This window comes from Ochotona curzoniae, unplaced genomic scaffold (assembly GCF_017591425.1).
Source record: "Ochotona curzoniae isolate NIBS_2020 unplaced genomic scaffold, NIBS_Ocur_1.0 contig_4501, whole genome shotgun sequence".
Classification (NCBI taxonomy): Eukaryota; Metazoa; Chordata; class Mammalia; order Lagomorpha; family Ochotonidae; genus Ochotona; species Ochotona curzoniae.
Window position 1 is genome coordinate 7,264,699 of NW_024466307.1, and position 21,273 is coordinate 7,285,971.

The 21,273-nt window shown below is 45.1% G+C and overlaps 1 protein-coding gene across 1 annotated transcript; it reads right to left on the reverse strand.

Annotated features, from left to right (window-relative positions):
- Window positions 1–12,706: 12,706 nt before the first annotated feature.
- On the reverse strand, window positions 12,707–20,893 carry MBLAC2 (metallo-beta-lactamase domain containing 2). The gene is made up of 2 exons (XM_040986032.1): window positions 20,317–20,893; window positions 12,707–15,566 (listed from the first exon to the last, which is right to left on the reverse strand). The coding sequence occupies exons 1-2, from the start codon at window positions 20,777–20,779 to the stop codon at window positions 15,181–15,183; spliced, it is 849 nt and encodes a 282-aa protein (XP_040841966.1). The 5' UTR covers window positions 20,780–20,893; the 3' UTR covers window positions 12,707–15,180.
- Between the last annotated feature and the right edge of the window lie 380 nt (window positions 20,894–21,273).

Here is a 21,273-nt window from a genome sequence, read left to right on the forward strand (position 1 = left end):
CCACTTTCACAACTAATAATATAGTATTGGAAATCCTCACTAGAGATGTTAGGCAAGAAAAAAAAAAAAGAATTCAAATTGGAAATAAGGAAGTAATTATTTCCATTCTCTCTAGACTTTAGGGTTTCCAATGAGAAATCAGCTGTAAGTCTGATTAGAGATCTTCCAAAGATAATCTATCATTTCTCCAATGTAGATTTTAGAATTTTTATCTTTTAGCATGGAAAGTTTTTAGCATGAAAAGTTCTTGCAGTAAAATTTTCTGGTCATGCTTATTATAATTTCTATGTGTTTCTAATACTTGAATCCCCCTATCTTTTCTCATGTTAGAGATATTTTTTTTTCAGTCATAATTTCACTGAATAGGCCTGATCCATTCTCTCCACACCTTGAGGAACTTCTAAGATACATCATTTTATGGGATACATCATTTTAGCTCAGAGATTTGTTCCTCTCTCTCACCAAGTCTGTTGTTAAGGCTTTCCAGTGTATTTTTCAGTTTGGCATATTGAATTCTTCATTTCTAATATTTTAGTGTCATTTCTTCTCAAAATCTCAGTCGCGCCTGGATATTTTCCATCCGTGTCGTACATTTGCCTCTCACTCATCATCTTTTGAGCTTCTGAATTCATTTTTAGCATTTCTTCAGTATCTTCATCGTCACATCCTCATATTGAAACATCCTGTTCCTTTGGGAATCATATTGTCTCCCTTGTTCCTGCTTCTCTTTTACTTTTAGGCATTTCTGAAAGCACTTGTTGGTTCTCTCCTGTGATGGTTTGTTAGCTTTATGCTATGGCTGTGCGGCTCGGTGGAGTGATTGCTCCTTCAGTGGGTAGATGGAGGTATGTTCTCAGTGCGGGCAGCACGCTCTGCTCTGTGCTCAAGGGTCGGGTGAGAGTGCAGGTGACCCCCGAGTTGGGCATGGTGCATTTCGTCTTGACAGCATGGGGAAGGTGATGATCATGATGTTAGTGGAATCAATGCCTGTGGTTGCTATAAAGATTTAATGAGCTAATGAGTGAAAGTATGCATATAAGGCAATCAGTCAATACTAATTTCCCTATGGCAACAAGAGTTACTATAGATCATGCCCTTCAGATAGTTTCATAAAAATAGTAATTAACCTGGAATCAGCCTAGGATAAGGAACAGCAGAAGATAAGAAACCTCACTTCCAAGCACTGGGCTAACTTTGGCAGGGGACAGTACAAAGGCTGGGGCAAGACATCGTGTCTTGAAATCTTTTTAAATTACAGAGGCAGCTAGAAAACTCATCAGTGAAATCTGACTGGCCTCCTTCATTGCCAGTATAGCTCACAGTGTCCAACTTGGAAGCGAAGAACTCTCAGGTTCCCATGAGTCCCCAAGTGAAAGAAACCTGATGACGTGTGAGGGGCGGGGCCCCCTGCCTTCTCTTTGTCTTCTGTCTCTGCCCCAACACGGTGCAGGGCCTCTAGTGCGCACGTGTGGGGCTCCCGCCTGCCAATCCAAGCTCTGTGGGCACCCTTGGCTGCCTTTGGCTGAGGACTGTACTCTTCTTTGGCACGGTCTTTGCAATAGAAACGTCCTAGAGCAGCAGGCGCAGAGCCATGGGAACAAGGAATCCTGTGATTCCAAGTCCTTGCCATTCCGGCCAGAAGGGGAGGATGTGGGCTGTGGCTGGGCACAGCTCCTTAGGCCCCCGACCCTACTGATGTGAAGGGTGGACTTAAGAGCAGGAAGTCCAAATGATGGATCACTTGTACCACAAACTAGAGAAGAAAGATCTACTCACATTTAGTTATAAGAAAAATCCATATTCTGGCTTCCAAAGGTGATCAAATGAAACTCAACAGTCCACTGGAAATTACAACAGAAAAGAAAAAGAGCCTAAACAGTCTTACTTTTTCAAGACTTGTTTTCAAAGACAGAATTAGAGAGACAGACAAAGAGAAGACATTCTATCTGCTGATTCACTCCCCAAATGGCTGCAATAGCCAATGCTAGGCCAGGTCCAAGCCGGAAGCCTGGAACTCCAGCCAGATCTCCCCCATTGGTGGCAGGGGCCCAAGGACTTAGACCATCTGTAGCTGCTTTCCCAGGTGACTGAGCAGGCAACTGAATCAGAACTGGTGCAGCCGGGGCTCAAAACAGTGTTCCTATGGGATGCCGGTATTGCACAAGGGAGCTTAACCCACTATACTACAACACCACCCATTATAAATTCTTATTGAAAGGTCGGTTTCCACTTAAATAATAAATCTCTTGGGTTATTTTTTAGATTCACTATGAGCATTGTATAAAACAAAATTATTCAACCACAGATGCATTCTCTAAATCATAATATTTTAGTAGCTAGTAGTGGTCTGCCTCTGTGATTCTTGGCTAAGCAAAAAGAAATTTCATAATCTCACTTCTCTGGTTTTACAGTTCCTGGATTTCAAGAAAGTTTTTATTTAGATTTTGCTATTTGTAGATTCATAGGTTGTCTGGAATTCAAATGGTTTTCTTATTACAGCAATGTGAAGCAAAGAATCTTGCATTATTTTTTGATGAATTCTCATTAGTAATGAGGCACTAAACATGCTAGTGAATACAATATAGAGGGGAATATTAATAGGATTATTTTTAGCTACCGCCTACATACAATATCAAGGCAACATCAAGAACAGGAGGGAAATGATGGCTCTTTTAGTTTAATAAACCATAATGCTCTGAAAAATTCTTCTCTTTACTCCCCAAATTGGGACATCTAATTATATAGAATGATTACTGTGGCAACAGCTTAAATATGAAGAGATGTGAGGGAAGATAGGAGGGAGGGGAAAGGGGAGGTAGGGAGAGGGGAAGCTGTAGGGAGAATTAGGCTATTAAACAAACAAAAGGTAATCATTAAAAGGAGAAAATTATATTTGCTGAAAAGGGGAACCTGTGAAGTGGCAACTAGAAGAGAAAGGGCTGAGAAAATATGCATTTCAGCTAAAAACCAGTCAATGTCTGAGTATTTAAAATAAATATTGTGAACGCAGATAAAGAAAACCAAAAGTCATAGTAGTGGTTCGCAGAAGATAGAGTGAGAAAATGCATCCATGTGTTGCCAACCGTGTAAGAAACCCTACACATAAGCTTATCAATCGGCCACAAGATACTGTGTAAAGGGAGAAGACACAGGTGACATATTGTTTAATATATCATGCATTATATACTGTCAGCCTATGTTTCTCTATTATAACTGTCTGAGAAGACAGCTCTCATAGAAAGATCCACAAATAACGTCTCACACATGACCGGTTCACATTTCCTAAAAATAAGATAAATGTTCAAACTACAATGAGATATAGATTTGCAAAGATCTAAGGTTTGTAATACAAATTCCCTTTGGAAAAGATAGCACAACAGTATTTCCTTAAGCATTGTTGCAGGCTAAGTAGTTGGGGATAACTTTTTGGGAAAATGGTTTAAATGCATCAAAATTTAGACCCTTTGAGCCAGTGTTTGTTCTTCTCAGAAATTATTCTCCAGAAATACTTTCACTTGTACAAAATTCTCTTTTGCAGCTTATAAGAGAAAAATATTGAAAAAATACTAAAACACCCATGAACAGAAAGCAGGTTAAATATATTCATTTACATTCATACCATGAAATTATTATGCACCTGTTAAAAGTAGGCAGACAAGTGAGTGTGTACTAATATGGCATATGTTTAGAATGTTTCACCAAATGAGATTAAAAAGGAAGCATATGCCAGAATACATAATATGCCATCATTTGATTTCAAACTAACAATAGTGAAAAAGGGTTGTAGTTATTTCTTTTAGACAAAAACCACTAGCACATTAGCAGTTGAAAAAGTTGAGTTTATTATTTTGGGCAGCCGGATTCACAGCTTGGAGAACTTAATATGCATGATGCCTCAGGAAGAGGCCTAAGAGGATTTGCTAAGGATTTGGCTTTAGTTGGCTAGTCTGTGGGAGCATTTAAAAACATAGGGAAACTACAGTCCACTGGGGCCTGCAGAGGACATCTAGGACCACAGCAGGAAATAGAGGGCAGAACAAATTGGACAATTCTCCCAAGCAAGCGATGACAGCAAGTATCTGGGCGAATGGAGATTCTAAGGTGGACTATGTCAGCCAGAGGACATTGGAAGGGTTTCGTCATCCTTGGAGCAAAAAATCAACAGCATTTCAGAACTCTTGAAATCACTTGAGCAGAACCCTTAGAAAATCCTCCACATCAGGGACCCTGGGATGACATCAAGTGGCCGTTCCCCATCCCTGGATACTGATGCAGTTAGGATGCTGGGTGCGGCTTCGCCCCTTCTGTCCCTCCTTCCCCCAGAGACAGGAAGAAGAAAAAGAAAACTGGAAACTGGAAATAAGGGTCTCATCCACTTTTCCATGATCTTTGACCCTTCCCACCCTAATCAGTGGTCCACATGGGCGTGCATCCTTCTGAACTATGTAAACATCATAAAAAATAAACCCTTAAAAAAAGTGAAGGACAAATGAGTTATGCAATTTTTAAAATCTGCATTTGATCGTTACCTTGAAAAAATTGTTATCATTTATATTAGGCAAAAATTAATTTGTTTTCTCAATGCTACAAAAGATATACATATTATTGTAGCAGCCTGTGCTGATGTGTTTTATGGTGTTTTGGCAGCCACAGGTTACACACAGCTAATACCTTAGGTTGGTAATGATGAGTATAAAAACACTACGATCATAAGGTAAACCCTGAAGCCTCAAAGGCAGACACCTGCGGCCTCAAAGCTTGGACAGCATCCCTTTTAGGGAGGTGATTGCAGGGGAAAACCATGGCTGAGAAAGCAACAGGCTGAGGAAGAGATAGCCAGAGCCAAGCGTTTGTCTCCCAGTACAGACAACCCACGGAGAGTGTTCGGAGTGTTGGTTCTGCTGCTAACATTTATAAACCAGAGCTAACAACGCCTTTCTATTTTTGAATTTTCTCAAAGAACCAAAAAGCTGGCAACCCCAGTGCTGTGCCCTTCACAGCCGAAGCACCACTGCCCCCTCAAGGTGGGAGGTATGCGCTTCTCCGGCTGGAGGTTTCCTTGCAAATGCATGGCTTTATTTTGTGCATGATGTCCTACGCAAGCACTTGAAGTCATTTACACACTAATTACACTCAGCCCGGAGCGCCGTGACATGCTGCCACGGGACTGATCCATGAGAGGGAAGGCAGTTGAGTCCCGGGCACTCCTTGTGATTCGTCCACCACACTTTGAGAACTCTGTTCCCAACCACTTGTGCAGCAATTAATCCCGTACTCTACGCCTGCTGAAACGTCTCTTGCAGAGTTTTCTTGTGCCGTAAATGCGAAGCGCCATATGAACGAGCGGTGTGATAATAAATGCTTCGGGATGGGGAGGAGGACATGATTATTTCTGCAGTCATTAAGACAAGAAATTTTTAAAGCTGGATGGAAATTTTATAAAAGGAGAAAAAACATTTCAAGTAGAAAGAAAACCAAAGGGGGAGAAAAAAACATGAGCTTAGGAAAGAACAGAAAGTGGCCTAGCACATTTGAAACTCAGGCCCCTTCGTGCATGAACCTCGAACTCAGGCCTTGGTAGGACCCCGGAAACGTGAAGAAGAGGAGAGACTGACAGATCTCCTCCTTTAGAAACGGCTCTTTTAAAGGCGGACAACCTGGACCTTGGGAAGTAAAGTGATTAGAATCAATCCAATAAGAACCAAGGTCTTAATGTTGCAAAGATTTCATTGTGTATTTCAAAATCATCACAAGTGGTATGTGTATTACTCAGTTTTTCTTTAGCGTGTCCTTCGTTCGGGATGATGGGACGTAACGGGTCTGGGTGCAGCACAGCTAGGTGGTGGAGCACTGGGGTAGGCTTTCCGACGGTCACGGCGCCCTGGATGGGGGCCGCTTACCCAAGGGCAAACGACAGAATATTCTGAGCTGCTTCTGAACACTGGAAGTTCCTTTGCCTTGTCTCAAAGAGCAGTTTTCTTCTTTCTTACTCATTTTCACTCCAAATTATTCTTTTCTTGTAGATTTATTTACTTATTTATTTGATATATAGAGAGATCTTCCATCTATTGGTTCACTCTCCGAATAGCCACAGCAGCTGAGGCTGCACCGGGCTAAGGCTGGGAGCCTGGAATCCCATCCTGTGTGACTGAGTTCCAGGAATGCCATCTTCCTTTGCCTTCCCAGGTGCATCAGCAGGGAGCTGGTTGGGATTGGATCAGTCAAGAAACAAATCAGAACCCATCTGGAACATTGGTGTACTGCAGATGGCGGCTTAGCCTATCGAACCACAACGCCTCACTTCAAATTCTTAACCATGAAACCAGGAAAGCTGTTGAGGGTACATTCCAGTATCATGTCATTTTCTACAACTAAAGAGTGATATTTGACCTTCAAATATGGGACTCGCTAAGTTCTGTTATGACCATACTTAATGAAAGGTGAAATATCGACACAATGAGCTTTCGACTTCTGAAAACACTTTGGAAAGGGTCCAATGCGGTAGCCTAGTGGCTGAAGTCCTCACTTTGCACACCCCAGGATCTGATATGGGTGCAGCATCATGGTCCAGCTGCTCTACTTCCTTCCAGCTCCCTGTTTGTGGCCTGGGAAAATAGTCAAAAATGGCCCAAAGCCTTGGGACCCTGCACCTGCACAGGAGACCTGAGGGAAACTTCTGATCGGTTGAGTTCTGGCCGTTGCAGTCACCGAGGAGTGAACCAGCAGAGCTTTTGTGGCCTTAACGAGCACCCAAGGTGATTTTTTTTTTTTTTTTACCCACACCAGAGTCTCTGAAGTCATTTTATTATGCTAAGAGCTTCCTAAATGGAAGAACTTTGTTCCAGCTCCACCATCCAGCCTAGCTCCTCGCCCTCAATGAGCAGCGTTTGAACTAATAGCTGAGCGTGTTTATATTTTGAATATCACCACTCTTCCACAGAGATTTGATCAGGTTGTCATTGTGGTAATAAGGCTCATGAAAAAATTATTCTCCATCCAGATGGTATTATAAATTGGGAATCTTATTGGTGATCTGCCAGTCCTCTAGCTAAATGGCTATTAAGCCTGACCTGTTGCCCCACTTTTTCACCCTTGATTGCCTTAAAACCTTTTCCGCAAAAAAAAAAAATACTTATTCACACAGCTTTTCTTAATTAAATTTAGAGGAGCGGCTCTCAGATTCACACGTACAAGGTGACCAGGGAAGCTTGTCAGAAACAGCAGGTGTCTGAGGCTGCTGTGTGGCACTGTGGGGTAAAGCTGCCACCGGGGCGTTGGCGTTACATACTGGAGTGCTGGTTCAGGTCCCCACTGGGTGTCCCATCCCTGCCGTCCAGGGAGGAGACCCGGATGGAGCTCCATTTGGAGGAGTGAACTGAGGAAAGGTCCCGTTATCTCTCCCTCTCTCTGGTCAAATAAATAGAAGTCAGTGTTTTTAAAACAGACACATGAAATATATAACTGTAAAAAAAATCCCAGTGTCTGAACTTCAATCCTTAATTTACTATTTGAGAGGGCAGGGTCAAGGCACTGCACAGGATCTTAAAGGAGAATTTAACCCCTCTAATTAACAAATGATTTTTATCCACCTTGCAATCATGGCATGGCATGTCAAAGATAGAGACAGAAATGTGACACTAAATGGTAAAAATGCACTTTCAGATGTTGTTTGCTTGACATAAATAATTGTGCTGTGACTTCAAAGAAAGTTGTCAGCACGCCGAGCGAATAGAGGCTGATGCTTAACAGCATCATAAGGACACTTTACAAAATTCAAGGTAAGGTGAAACGTAAGCTTAGCTTTGGTGCAGAAACATCTTGGAAGCCTTGTAGCTTTTTTCCTCAGAATCTTCATTTTCCACGAGCTTTTAGAAAACCCCTTTTATTTTGCCTCGAATCACGGGTCTCGTGACTTCCTGGACCTACGCAGAAGCCATCGTCTGTGTTTCTCTTCCTCCTTGGGAGATAACACGTACACGGTGTGCTTGGCATTGGCAGCGAAGGCACTGGCGGTGTGACGTCCAGCTCTGGCTGTGCGTGCCCACCCAGAGTCCTTCCTGCTCATCCAGCGTCATCGCTTCCTAGCAGATGACACCCCAAACCTTATCCTCGACCTTGAGCTTGCTCAGTTTCTCCACAACCCTGGGGAGGACTTGTGGCGTCGCCTGAACTTTGGCAACAGCAGAGGGGCTACAAGATGGAGACAGACTACACCCACATCCCCTTCCCTTGTCTGGTTCTTCCCTTGCCCACAGAATTCTCTCTCTGTCCTACAAGAGGCCACGCACTCCCCAGGCAGTGTTAGCGTGTGTTTGTCCTGCGTGGACGGAGTCCGTCATGACTGCTCAGAACAAGGGGGTTAAGGGTTGTTGTCTTCTGCTAAGTTCCATTTCAACTCTCCCCTTCTCAAAAGCATAGCACAGCATCTGTTTTAAAAACGGAGTCAACTGCAAGCAAACATTTCATTTCTTCTTGATAGCACCTGGGTCATCTGAAATATTCCAGGTGGGGTGTAGAACAGAGCGACGCTGTTTTACACAGTCCCACACAATGTTACAGCCGTGAAGAACATCTGCTGTAATAGCCATGCCTTTCCTGAGCTGCCCCTGTGATGCTGGCATTTCATGTGGGAGCACCTGTTTGAATCCCAGGTGCTCGACTTGTGGTCCAGCTCCCTGCGAACGCACAGGAAGTTGGTTCAACGTAAGTTATGAATGGTCTAAGTTCCTGGCTTCCACCTGGCTGCCGTGGCCATCCTGAGGACTGAACCAGCAGATGAAGATAAAGATAATTCTCTCTTTCTCTCTGTATCTCTCTCTATAATTCTGCCTCTCCAACAACTAAATATTTTTCAAGAAGAGCAGGCTTCAAAACTTCCCGAATTGAAGAGTTCTATAGAACTATCTTTCTTATTTTACATTAAAAGTTAATGATGTAATAATATTTGCTTAATGAAATATTTGCAGCTAGTTTTCTATGATGGAGCTATTTAATAAAAATAAAGAATTATAGCTTTAGACTGCTTCAGAAAACACTGCTTTCTAACTATACGTAATATAAAATTTTATTTTATATCATTCCTTTTGAAAATTTGTTATAAACTTAATTTGATCATTAATTTAATTTTATTATTGAGTTTAGACTATTTTATATGTGAAAATTTCTTCAGTGAAACATCTTTTATTAATATTTTTTTCAATTACGAAGAGGTTTTGGTGTATTCTAATTCATATCCTACTGAGTTTAATAAATAGGGATTATAGCCCAAAAAGAAAAAGATGAGTGACCAAGTTTGAAGTGTTAATTTTAAAACATATATTAATAATCGTTTCCTTAAAACAAATATTTTTATATTCAGGGCCACATGAAAATATGAATGTAAAATTTCCTGAGAAAAAAAAATGGTTTAGTGCTTTACTGAATTTCTTAAACTAAGCCACTAGGTGGCAGTGTCTTGGTTTCTTTGTGCATCAACTAGACAACTAATTCAGTTTATATTTTTGAAAGATTTCCTATCAGCTGCAAAAATCATTATTCCTCAATTCTAAGGGGTAAAAACCACAGCAGAAAAAAATCTGGTCCAATTGTATTTGGGTTCTGGGAAGTGCATGTCCTCAGGCAGCCGGAGTAGTTCTGGGGTGTCTCTGGAGCCCAGGGATTTCTCAGATCCCAGACTTGAGGGGACTTCCTGGAACCACGGCTCGGGAGTCTGTCTGCGATTGTTCCCTCAGTGTTGGTTTTCCTTTCACACCCAATTTCACCATCTCCACGACGCCTTTTTCCTCATTCTAAATTCAAAACCTCAGGGCCCAGCGGCAAAAGTCCTCACCTTGAACATGTCGAGATCCCATATGGGCACCAGTTCTAATCCCGGCAGCTCCACTTCCCATCCAGCTCCCTGCTTGTGGTCTGGAAAAGCAGTTGAGGACAGCCCAGAGCCTTGGGACCCTGCACCCGTGTGGGAGACCTGGAGGAAGCTCCTGGCTCTGGCATCAGATCAGTGCAGCACCGGCAATTGCAGTCACTAGGGGATTGAATCATCAGATAGATCTTCCTCTCTATCCCTCCTCCTCTCTGTACATCTGACTTTGCAATAAAAAAACAAAGCAAAACAAAAACAAAGCCTCAAGCCAGAGGTGGGAGGAGAATTTTGAGAGCAGATAACCGTTAGGCCGGGGATGACCCCACAGGGGACAGTCCACACACCACATGGAGACGCTACAGCCCCTCTGCCCACACTGCCATCTCCATGTCCCGTGTCCTAGCACCGCTCTCTGTCCCATTCAGGTTTACACATTCAGTGATATGTCTGTGGGGAGATAAAGGAGCCCCATCCAGCCTCCCACCCATCCCAGGGTCCCTGACATGGAGCACGCTCCGAGGGCGCTGCTCAAGGGGTTTCAATAGTTCAACAGTTCTCAACTGCTGTCAGTCTCGCCATTCCAAGCACAATGAAATCTCTTCTGTTATGGTTTTTAAAAAAGGTTGAAGTCCTGGGCCCAGTGTAATGGCTCAATTGTCTAATTTTCCCCTTCAAGCACCAGGATCCCATATGGGTGCTTTTTGTGTCCTGGCTGCTCCACTTCCCATCCAGCTCCCTGCTTGTGGCCTGGGAAAGCAGTCGAGGACAACCCAAAGCCTTGGGACCCTGCACCCGTGTGGGAGACCTGGAGAAGGCTGCCTGTTTCTGGATCAGCTCAGCTCTGGCTATTGAGGCCACTTGGGGAGTGAATCAGCAGACAGAAGATCTGTCTCTCCTTCTCTCTGTAAATCTGCCTTTCCAATAAAAATATTTTTCTAAAAAGATGATGTCCATATGACTATGACTTTACTGAGAAATAGGGGCTTTCAGCTAAAAATTCATTTATTTATTTGAAGGACAGAGTTCATAGAAATGGGAAAGAGAGGGCCCAGTGACCTACCAGCTAAAGTCCTCGCCTTGAACGCGCCGGGATCCCATATGGACACCGGTTCTAATCCCAGCAGCTCCACTTCCCATCCAGCTCCCTGCTTGTGGCCTGAGAAAGCAGTCAAGAACAGCCCAGAGCCTTGGGACCCTGCACCCGTGTGGGAGACCTGGAGGAAGTTCCTGGCTCTTAGCGTTGGATTGGCATAGCACTGGCTGTTGTGCTATGATTCAGGAGTGAATCATCGGATGGAAGATCTTTCTATCTCTCCTCCTGTCTGTATATCTTACTTTCCAATAAAAATAAAATAAATGTTAAAAAAAAAAAAGGGAAAAAGAGAGTGAGTGAGCTTATATCTGGTGGTTCACTTCCCAGACGGCCCTAACAGCCAGGGCAAGGCCACACTGAAGCCAGGAGCCAGGAGCTTCATCTGGGTCTGCCACATGGTAGGAGGCCCAAGCGCTTGGTTCTTCTGCTACTTTTCCAAGCACACTGGCAAGGAGTTGGACTACAAGGGCAGGAGCTGGGCCTGGAACGGAGACTGTTACAGGACACCGGCAGTGCACAATGCCTTTCTAACCCAAACGCTGGATGCAAAATTTCTCATGAAAAAGGCACTAATCAACCAATACCAGAAAGAGGACATTTTTATCACTGAAATTGGGAATCAAGACTGACAGGAATGTGCACAAAGCCTACAAACCACAGTAACCCTTCTGTAGGTCTCTCTTATCTAGTTCCTTGTCCCTGTCCCACAATTACACACCCATGGCTAAAACCTCTTTCTCCTCGTTCAAAAATCTCCACAATGTATCATTCTTTGTCGAAATGGTGTAAAGGCTCTTTAGGCTGTTTATATGGCTCTACAATTCTTTTATTAGCATCAAATAAGATTCATATGCTTTTTTTTTAAGCTTGTCAATGCCTTCCATCAGTTGAATCTGAGAGGAGGAAAAGCTGGTCCTGCCTTAGTTTCATCTCTCTCTTACTAAGAGGCATCCTTTATATTTAATGTCTCCTGCTAGACGAGTTCTGCACATTTCCTCAGCTTTATCTCTGTAACTTTCTTCATGGCATCTAAATCTGAAGACACTGAACATTTTGCAGTAATGCGCCCATCCTAAGTGATACATGAATTAAATTTCCTTCCACCACACATTTAGCTCTGATGTCACATTCTCGTTTGGAAACTTTTTGGCCAGCAGGAGCTTTTCCCTTTCACATCAGCAATTCTAATGCTCACTGATTAATCCAACCTTTATTCACTGATTTAAAATGCCAAGTTTATCACAGACTGAAGATCTAGATGAGTTTTCTATCTCTGGATTCTCTAGTCTCTGGAACACTTTATTTCTCATAAGATTTTTCAAAACGGCACAGAAAATATCCTTGCAAGAAATTGAACGCTTGCAATATTATAAAAGATACCAATTACACATGGAAAGCAAATGTCCACTTCAATATATTTATTACACAAACGTTTGCTTACACTTATCTGGAAATGGCACAAGCATGACGTGTGTCATGTTACTAATCACCTCGGGCCAGATACACAGAACCGGTTATTGGGCTATGATGGGCTACCACACAAGGTTTTTCTTTGAGCTTCCCGGTTAAAAGGAGACACTGTGTAAGGAAAACACGTTTTCAAAGGCTGATCATTAACAATAGGAATAAAGGATTTATCTGAAGATGTCTTACACTGTGACAATGTTGGATTATACTTACATTCTAGTAATCAAAAGTCATAAATTATAAGGGTCACTGTCAGGATGAAAGTATGTATTTCAAAAGGTCTTGAAAAATATGTTATCATGCTTTAACACCGTTTGATTTATTCTTGGCACATATGGCATCTTAGAAAGTAAAAACAAGCTTTGCCAATTCTATGTTATTGTGCAGGTACAATAGAAAGAACAGAGTTTGAGGGCTGACAGGCTGTGTCCATCTACCAGCTAGGTCAAAAATTGTGCTGTATGAGGCTGGTCAATTACCTCTTGGCAGTAGGACCAGGATTCAATATCGCACATTTAAAATGCACAGTATGGACACAAAATGAATGACTTCTGTTCCCCAATGTGTGTGTACTGAAGCAATAGCAAAATATCATACTCTTATGCTGTACTGTGACTTGAAAAACTGAGATCAAATTGGGAAATCAAAAAATAATTCTCAATCTGTTATGAAAAAGGTACACTTTGGATAAATAAGAAAACTCCTCAGGATTTCATATTTTTGCAATAAAACTCAATGCCTAGTCTACACTGATTTAAGAAAAAGCTGAAAAATGTGATAAAATGGTATATGGTTAAGGACTTTTGGTTTTCTTTTGTGCTATTGATATAAAAATAATGGCTATATTTAAGGCTCAATATGTGATTGTAGTTGCCCTGAACCAAACCCATATTCTTGATGTGCTGTCCTTGCAAACAGCCTGCTGCCTTGAATGACCGTAACTATCGTGACGCTCCACATCGGAACCCATCACGGGCTCTGCTCTAGGCCAAGGTTCTTTGGGCAGCACGTGGCAGGTCAGCTCACCTGTGAGCATGCTGACTCAGTCACAAACTCTTCTCACTCACTCTAAACGGGTGGTAGATTCCTGAAAGCTAGGAACACATACAGTCAGAAGGAACAAACTACTTTAGGCAGGTCTGTGCGTCTATTTTTGGATCTTTTTGTTTCCTACCCTGACCCGCCAACAAATCCTCCTCCTAAAACCTGATGGAAAAGAGCCTTCCTGTCTGGAAACTTCCCCTAACTAAACCTCCCTTGCCTCCGTTCGTGTGCCTTGTGCTCAGGTAAAACTGTATGTCAACTCCAGCCCGCTCTGGGGGCCTTCATCTTCCAGCTACCACGCCATCTCTGGCTTCCTGGGCTTGCACAGCGTTTAGCACAGTGCTGTTCATGTGGGGACGGGGCCATGTGGATGGGGCATGGAGGCGGCAGTGAGAGCTACTGAGTGGACAAAATAACTCAAGAACCTGGATATCTGCGGGGAACCCTTCAAAGAAGATTGCATAATTTTTCAGAAACCAAAATTGCAAAATCTGATTTGCAAACTCATGTCTGATTCTAAACATGTTAATAGTTCTGGAAAAAAAAAAAGTGGGAAAAAAAAACTGCTTTGAAAATCTTCATAAAATATTCTAATAAAATATTATTGAGAGCACCATCCCTTTGCCAGGACTTCATGAAAGTGGATTCCTTTTCATTCACGACGAAGAATAGCAAACAGGAGTAAGTGCTGTGACTCAGGGTAGAAAGCAGTACTCTGCATCAGTGTCTGATGCAAACCCTCTATGTGCTGATCCTGAGGTAAAAGGATGGTTTACATTAAGATGCTGGAGTTCTCCAGGCTGGTTAGATACTGTAAAACATGACACCATGCTCAACGTGCTCTATAACAAGAAAAAAGTTGTTCATATTAAAATAGGATAGAATACAAATTACTTTGTGTCTATATTTTCAAATTTGCCTGACAGTGTCCTTTTGAGAAATCTGAAAATTTTTAGTTAGATTACAGACATTTAAGTTTCATTTGTATGACCGAAAATATTACTTACATAATAACAACAATATATATGAACTTTTTACTGTAAGCACTCTATATTTAAAGCTTTGCAATAAAACAAGATTCATTGACTTTTCATAAGTTAATTACACATGTAACAAATGCTATAATTATGTAAAGAATAAATAAATAAATGAATAAATAAATAAATAGAAAGTAGCATAAAAAGTTCAGGATCAAAAAAATGTAATTTGCTAGCTGACATTGTCTAAATGTGAGTTTATGTGTTTGTGCTGAGTTCTGACTCCTTTGAACCTAAGAACCTTTGTGTTTGAATCGCACACTGACCGCATTAAATTTGGAGTGTCGACGTAAGAATTTACATGCCTCCCCCCGTGCCCCGACCCCCAGGATGACCCAGGACAGAAGGACCCGAGGGCAGTTCTTTCTCTGGCTGAAAACTGCCTCCTTGATTCCGCATACGCTTCTGTGTCAGTTCTGAAGTAAATACTTAAGGTGACAGACTTGGCAAATGGTAAGTTTACTTAAGTGACTTCTTACCTTGAAAAAAGAAAAAAATAATTAAAATTTCCATTTTTGGCTTATTCATTCTTAATCTTATTTTTTTTTTCTCTCCTGTAACATACTATGGTGGTTTAAAAGCACTTGTTGGAATGCTCACTATTAACCATCTCAAAGGGCACAAAATGAGTTGGATTCATTTATGAAGTTAATCAAAACAGATGATCGGGATGGATACTAGGACGAGGTCCTGGAATTCGTGACACGCAGGGCTAAACTTGCAAGAGATCGCATGGCAAAAGTAGACACTTTGTGACACAACCCAGCTTTCGAAATGTAGTTGGAGGCCAACCGAAAAAGCCTTTCTGCACCGAAGGTATTGAAGTGCCCGGGCAGCACTTTCTCTACCAGACCTCTGTCCACTAATTCTACCAGGCGCTCGCAGGTCCCAACGTAGTCGCTGATCCTGCTGTACGGAAGCCAGTCGATCAGCGAGCCGTCGTACACCACATCTCCGCTGAAGAGGATCTTCCGGTCTCTGTCATGGAGGCAGATACTTCCCCTGGAGTGGCCGGGCATGTGCATGACAGTGAGCTGTCGGTCGCCAAGGTTGATCACGTCTCCTGTGAACGCAAGCAGGGTTTGCAGGTAAACATGGTGTACACCTGACCCCAACCAGATAGGAGCTGGACTGTGGTGCCCCACCGGCGGCCCGTGCGAGCGCTGGTGCAAGACTGGGATGGAGTCCCCGGCTCATCGCCTTGGCCACTGGGTCCGTTTGGAGAGTGCACAGGCAGGCGGAAGATGTCTCTCCCTACTCTGCAACTCTGCCTTTTAAATATATAAATACGACATAAAAGAATAAAGAATGAAGTAATAGTAAATGGTTTCAAATAAATTGGGAAAGATGATACTTATTTTGGCTTCGTTTTGTAAATACTGTACTCCTTAACAAGTTAACAGTAAGCCAAGTGTGCTCCACTCCTGCTGTTTACTAGAGCAGTGCTTGTCCGAGTAGGAATGTGGACAGACGTTAGTATGACTAAATCAATGACCATCCCGGGCTCAAACGATTTTGGAAATTCTTGTGTCCAAAAAAAATAAAGCAACTTTACTATCTGTGAGACATCTGAGAACCTTCAATGGACTAACACGTAGTGGATATGAATGATACGGCATATTTATGTTTTAGGACATCCCCCGTAGCAGTATTCTGAATTCTGCTCTAGTGAGCTTTATTAAACCGTTCCCCTTGTCAAGTTCCCCTGTAGGACTGAGGCCTTGAGGAACCAGCACCAGCACCACTGCTCTGCCTAATACTATGTGCAAAGCAATGAACCAGCCCTTGTCTAACCCAGGAGCCTCGTGTCTTCTGCTAGAATCCACAGTGACAGGCTAACTTGCTGCTTTGCTGATGCCTGTGTGGTGGACAGCACGCTGCAAATACACATGGGGGACATAACAGCTCATCTGGACCAGCAGGGCACATCAACTGCCTCATTAAAGGATGGACAGCAGAACAGGCTGGGCAATTTTCCTGGCCAAGCTTTGCAACATGTTCCTGGGTCTGCGGATACACCAAGATGGACTTGGTCAGGCAACAGACTTTGCAAAGATCTTCCCAACCCTGGTGCAATGAAGCTGGTAATATCTCAGCACTATCCAAATCACCCAAATGACGCCCTCGGGACGTTCTTCCCACACTGCGGAGTCATCAACCCCCATCTCTCCGTGCTGATGTAGCTGCACAGCAAGGAGTGGGCTTCTCCCCTCCAGCAAGCCAGGAGAATTAAAATGAAAGAACTGAATCATATGTCCCATCCACCCTCCTCCATACCTGGCCTAATCAGAGGCCCAAATGGGCATGCATCCCTCTCAAGTATGTGAACAATATAAAAAAAAAAAAAAACAACAAAAAACAAAAAGTTAGCAGAGGAATAAAAATGATATGTTACTTAGGAATTACTAAACATAAGGCCAAATCAATAAAGGAGTAATAGAGGGACTTTCAAAAAATTAACAAAACCTCAGACATAAATCCAACTATATCAATAACTGAACGCTGTGATTAACAGCAGAGATCATCAGGCTGGACAAAATATCCAGATATAAGCAATCTATAAGACAGAAACTGTAAGTTCAAAGATAAAATTTTTTAAATGTTTATACTATATTAACATTAAAGGAACTACGTGGTTGTACTAATATAATAAAACAGATTTCTACATAAGGAATATTATCAGAGAAAAAGTATGAGGCTCTAAATTTATGAGCCATTAAAAAAAAAACCCAAAAATAATAAATGCCTATGCACCTTAACATAGAGGCCAAAAATTCCATGAAACAAAAATTCACAGAAGTAAAAATAAGCAATTCAGTAGTTACATCTGAAGACTTCCATATCCTTCTCTGAGTAATTCACAAAACAGGTGTTCAGAAAATCAGTGAGAATACAGAAAAACTCGTCAGCCAACCTGACTAAACCATTTTCCGGTTGCTTTTTTTTTAAAAGATTGACTTTTTATTAGAAAGACAGATTTCACAGTGAGGAGGGAGTGAGAGGGTCGGCTGGCCGCAATGGCTGGAGCTGAGCTCCGCTGAAGCTGAAAGCCGGGGGTTCCTTCCCTATCTCTCACGTGGGTACAGGGTCCCCAGGACTCGGGTCATCCTCTGACTACTACTGATGACTGCTGAGGCCTTTACGTCCAGGATGTGAAGTGGCTCCTGACTTCCCACCACGGGCGTAGCATCAAGCTCCTCATTCAGCTGCCACACCTCCTTTGTAACATCCCACAGCGTCCCACATTCAGTCCACCAGGCAGCATGGACTCTCATTTAAAGCAAACCAAGAACAGTTGCTTGCAGCAGAGGTGGGGTTCAGGGAAGGGGGGCCAAGCTGCAGGCCTGCTCAATGGGCTGCCCTTGCTCCCTAACCCGCTGAGGTCCACCCAAACCCACTCGTTCGAGGTCTCTTGGTGGCTCTGGACAAAACGTATATGATAGGGACGAGACTGCCAGAATCTGTGCGACGTGGATATTATGAATAACCGTAACGCATGTGTCTGCTCTGTATAACTCATGGCCTGCTACTGTCTTCTGGTGTGAAGATACTATCACCATTGAACTAATGACCCGGCTGTCCTCTCCTCTCCCGTCCCTTCTTCTTACAAGCCAGCTTCTGGGTTAGAGACGTCAAGTGCACTGGCCTAGACTTCTACATGAAGGGATCGCTGGCCCGCCCCATGACGTGCACCGGGTTGCAGCTCCCCTGTGTTGAAAGCAAAGTCAGGAAGACCACAGTGTTGGCGTGCGACTTTAATATAACTACTTTATATCTCCTTCTAGGCACCTGGACTGCCTTAATAGCAAGTGAGCAGACCTCAGCAATGGGAAGAGACAGGAAATTAACATTCCTGAGAAGCCAGGAAATTAGATGCCACCTGGGAGAGTGAGGCAGCTCATTCCCAGTGGAAAAAAAAGAAAAACTGATTGTGACAGCGCAGCTCTCAGGCTCCAGGTCTTTGGTAAGCGTCCAGCTCCCTGGTCACACCATCCAAGGTTCATGACGGCTCCAGGCAGCCTGCAGGCCCTCTACAGCTAAAAACTGCTGCGTTTCTGCTATTAAGGTGGACTCTCCACCTTCGGAGAATCCAATGGTGACCCCTCCCGTGGCTCTCACAGAATTAAGAGTAAATTATTCTCTTAGAATAACTTAAATGCTTCATCACATTAATGTCTAGAGTTGTTTTTAATTTGGTCTAACTATTCACTGACTGCACGGGAATCTTAATTTTAAAAGTACCAACTGTATCCAGAAAGACAAAATAGATCCAGTGTCAGTCTGCTTTTGTCTCATTTCAAACTGTCAGGAAATGGCAGAATCCCCTCTAAAGTGAGCAGTTCTTATCAACCTTCAGGTTACAGCCCAGTGCTGTTGACAGTAGGTTGGGTCTCCACCCGCAGTGCCAGCATTCCATTTGGTCTGGGTCCTGGCTGTTCTGCTTCTGATCCCATTCCCTGCTAATGGAAAGCAGCAGAAGCTGGCCCAGTCCATGGGCCCCCGCCCCGCGTGGAAGACCTGGAAGCAGTTCCTGCCTTTGGACTAGCTCAGCTTGGGCTGTGGTGGCTATTAGGTGAGTGAACCAAGAGATAAAGATCTCTCTCCCCCTGGCGTTCTTCTCCTCAACTCTGTCTTTCAAATAAAATTAAATTGATCTTAAAAAAAAAAAAAAAAAACAACTTAGGTCTTAAGTTTATCTAAGAGATGCACTGAGTGATAACATACCAAATCTTGTAACATCTTAACCTCACGTGTAGGATAACTGATGTCTACAAGTTGCTCCACTCTCAGCCATTCTGCGTGGCCACGCAGCCAGCCCCGCGCTGTTGGGCAGCCACTCGATCTTTGCACCTGGTGATGGCATTTACCTAACCAGACTGATAGAAAAAAGCTCTGACATGTTGCATCATGTGATCATGGGGGCTGATTTACATGGGAGTTGCACGCTTTGATTAACTGGGTCCAAAACCCAGTTCTTTAAATCATGACCTCGCTCAGCCGACCCTGAGCAAAGCGTTTCATTGGAGGTCAGTGAGCCCACTGCAAACGCATGGAGGACAAAATGTAATCAGACCAAGCAGGACATTAATAACACCAGATATCTCTGCTACGGCTAATCAGCCTGATTATTTAAATACCAGCCTGGGGAGGGAATATCTGTCAGGGCTTAGTTTGATTTCTTTCTTGCCTCTTGGAGCACACGAGCGGGGGGCCCGGGGCGGTCTCTGCATCAGCCACAACACAGTTCACCTGCACCGAAAGTCACCTTCCCTGTCCCCCTGTGTCCCCTTTCCAAGCTGACCAGCTTTTTCCTTCATCATCGGAGAGCTTCAAGCATTTCGCTCGCCTCCCTTCACTATCAAGCTTTTTCTCTCCCTAGGCAACAGCAGGAACGTAAACCCCACTTAGCCCGTACGGGAGCAGCCTGGACTCTCGGTTTGGACTGCATGCTAAGCCTACAGGTGGAAAGGGCTTCGGCCCTGCGGCGGCCATAGTGCCTCTCCAAAGCACCTCGACGTGCCCTTCCCGGGAGGCGACCTTCCTAAGAGTCTGGTCCACTCCGCTATCCAAGTGCCTGGGAACCACAGGCCGGGTTGAGCATCCCCGAAGCCCCCGCAGCAACAGGCGCGGGGCACTGCCCAGGGAGTGGGACCGGCTGCGCTCGCGGGGGGCTGGGGGTGCTGGGGAGGGCTTTGGCCCAGTCTGGTCCAACCGCCTTCTCGCCGTGGCACCACGGGTGGTCTACCACCGCATCCCCACCCTCGCGGGAATACACCCTCGCGTGCGCGCCCGCGTTGCGGAGGACCCATTACCATCCTGCAGGATGAGGGTGGGCTGCACCGCCGGCACGCGGAACTGCCTGGCCCTCCAGCCGGGGCTGGGCGCCCGCACCACCTCGCTGTCGGAGAGCCAGGTCACGGTCTCAAAGTTGTCCCCGCGGGCCAGCGCCTCGGCCTCGGCGTGGTGCACGGCCACTCGGTCGAACTGGTAGAGGCCGCCCGAGTGATCGAAGTGCACGTGGGTGGCCACGGCCAGCAGGGGCCGGCCGGCCGCGTCCTCCTCCTCCTTCTTGGCGCCGCGGTCCTGGAGGAGGCCGGAGGAGTACAGGTACTCCGGCAGGCTGCGCAGCCCCAGGCCCGTGTCGATCACCACGTCCTGCTCGGAGCCGCGCACGAGCCAGATGTTGGCGCGGTTGCCGGACTCGTAGAAGCGTTCTTGGATCCAGAAAATGCCATCGCCCAGAGCCTTGTGCGCGTACCACTCGAGCGCCGACATGCTTGGGAAAGCGAGCGGCTGCTGTGCGGGCGCCCGGGGCCTCGGCAGGTTCAGCGGACGCGGGGCGCTGCGGCGGGGCGGAGCCGGGGGTGGAGGGGGACGGCGTGCGGGCGGAGGCTGCGGAGGCCGGCGGGAGCGCGGGAGCAGGTGGAGCGCGCCCAGACGCCGCCCGCAGCAAGGGCTCTGGAGCCGGGTGCAGCTCCGCCAGCCGCCAGCACCCAGGAGGCCTTCGGCTGGGGGCCACTGCGGCACACTGGACACCCAGCCGCGACGCCGTGCCCACCCCGGGGGCTCTGACTGCAGAGGCCAGAGGCGAGGCTTGGGCAGAGCCAGGCCCGCCCACCCGCGGGCCCGCTGCGCCGCGATGCGCGCTCCCGGCCGGCCGCCCAGCGCGAGGCTGGCCCGGCCGGTTGGATGGCGGCTACGGCGCCTGCCGAGGGCTAAAAAGCTCCGGGCCCCGGAGGTGGGGCTTGGGCGAGGAGAGGGCGGGCCCG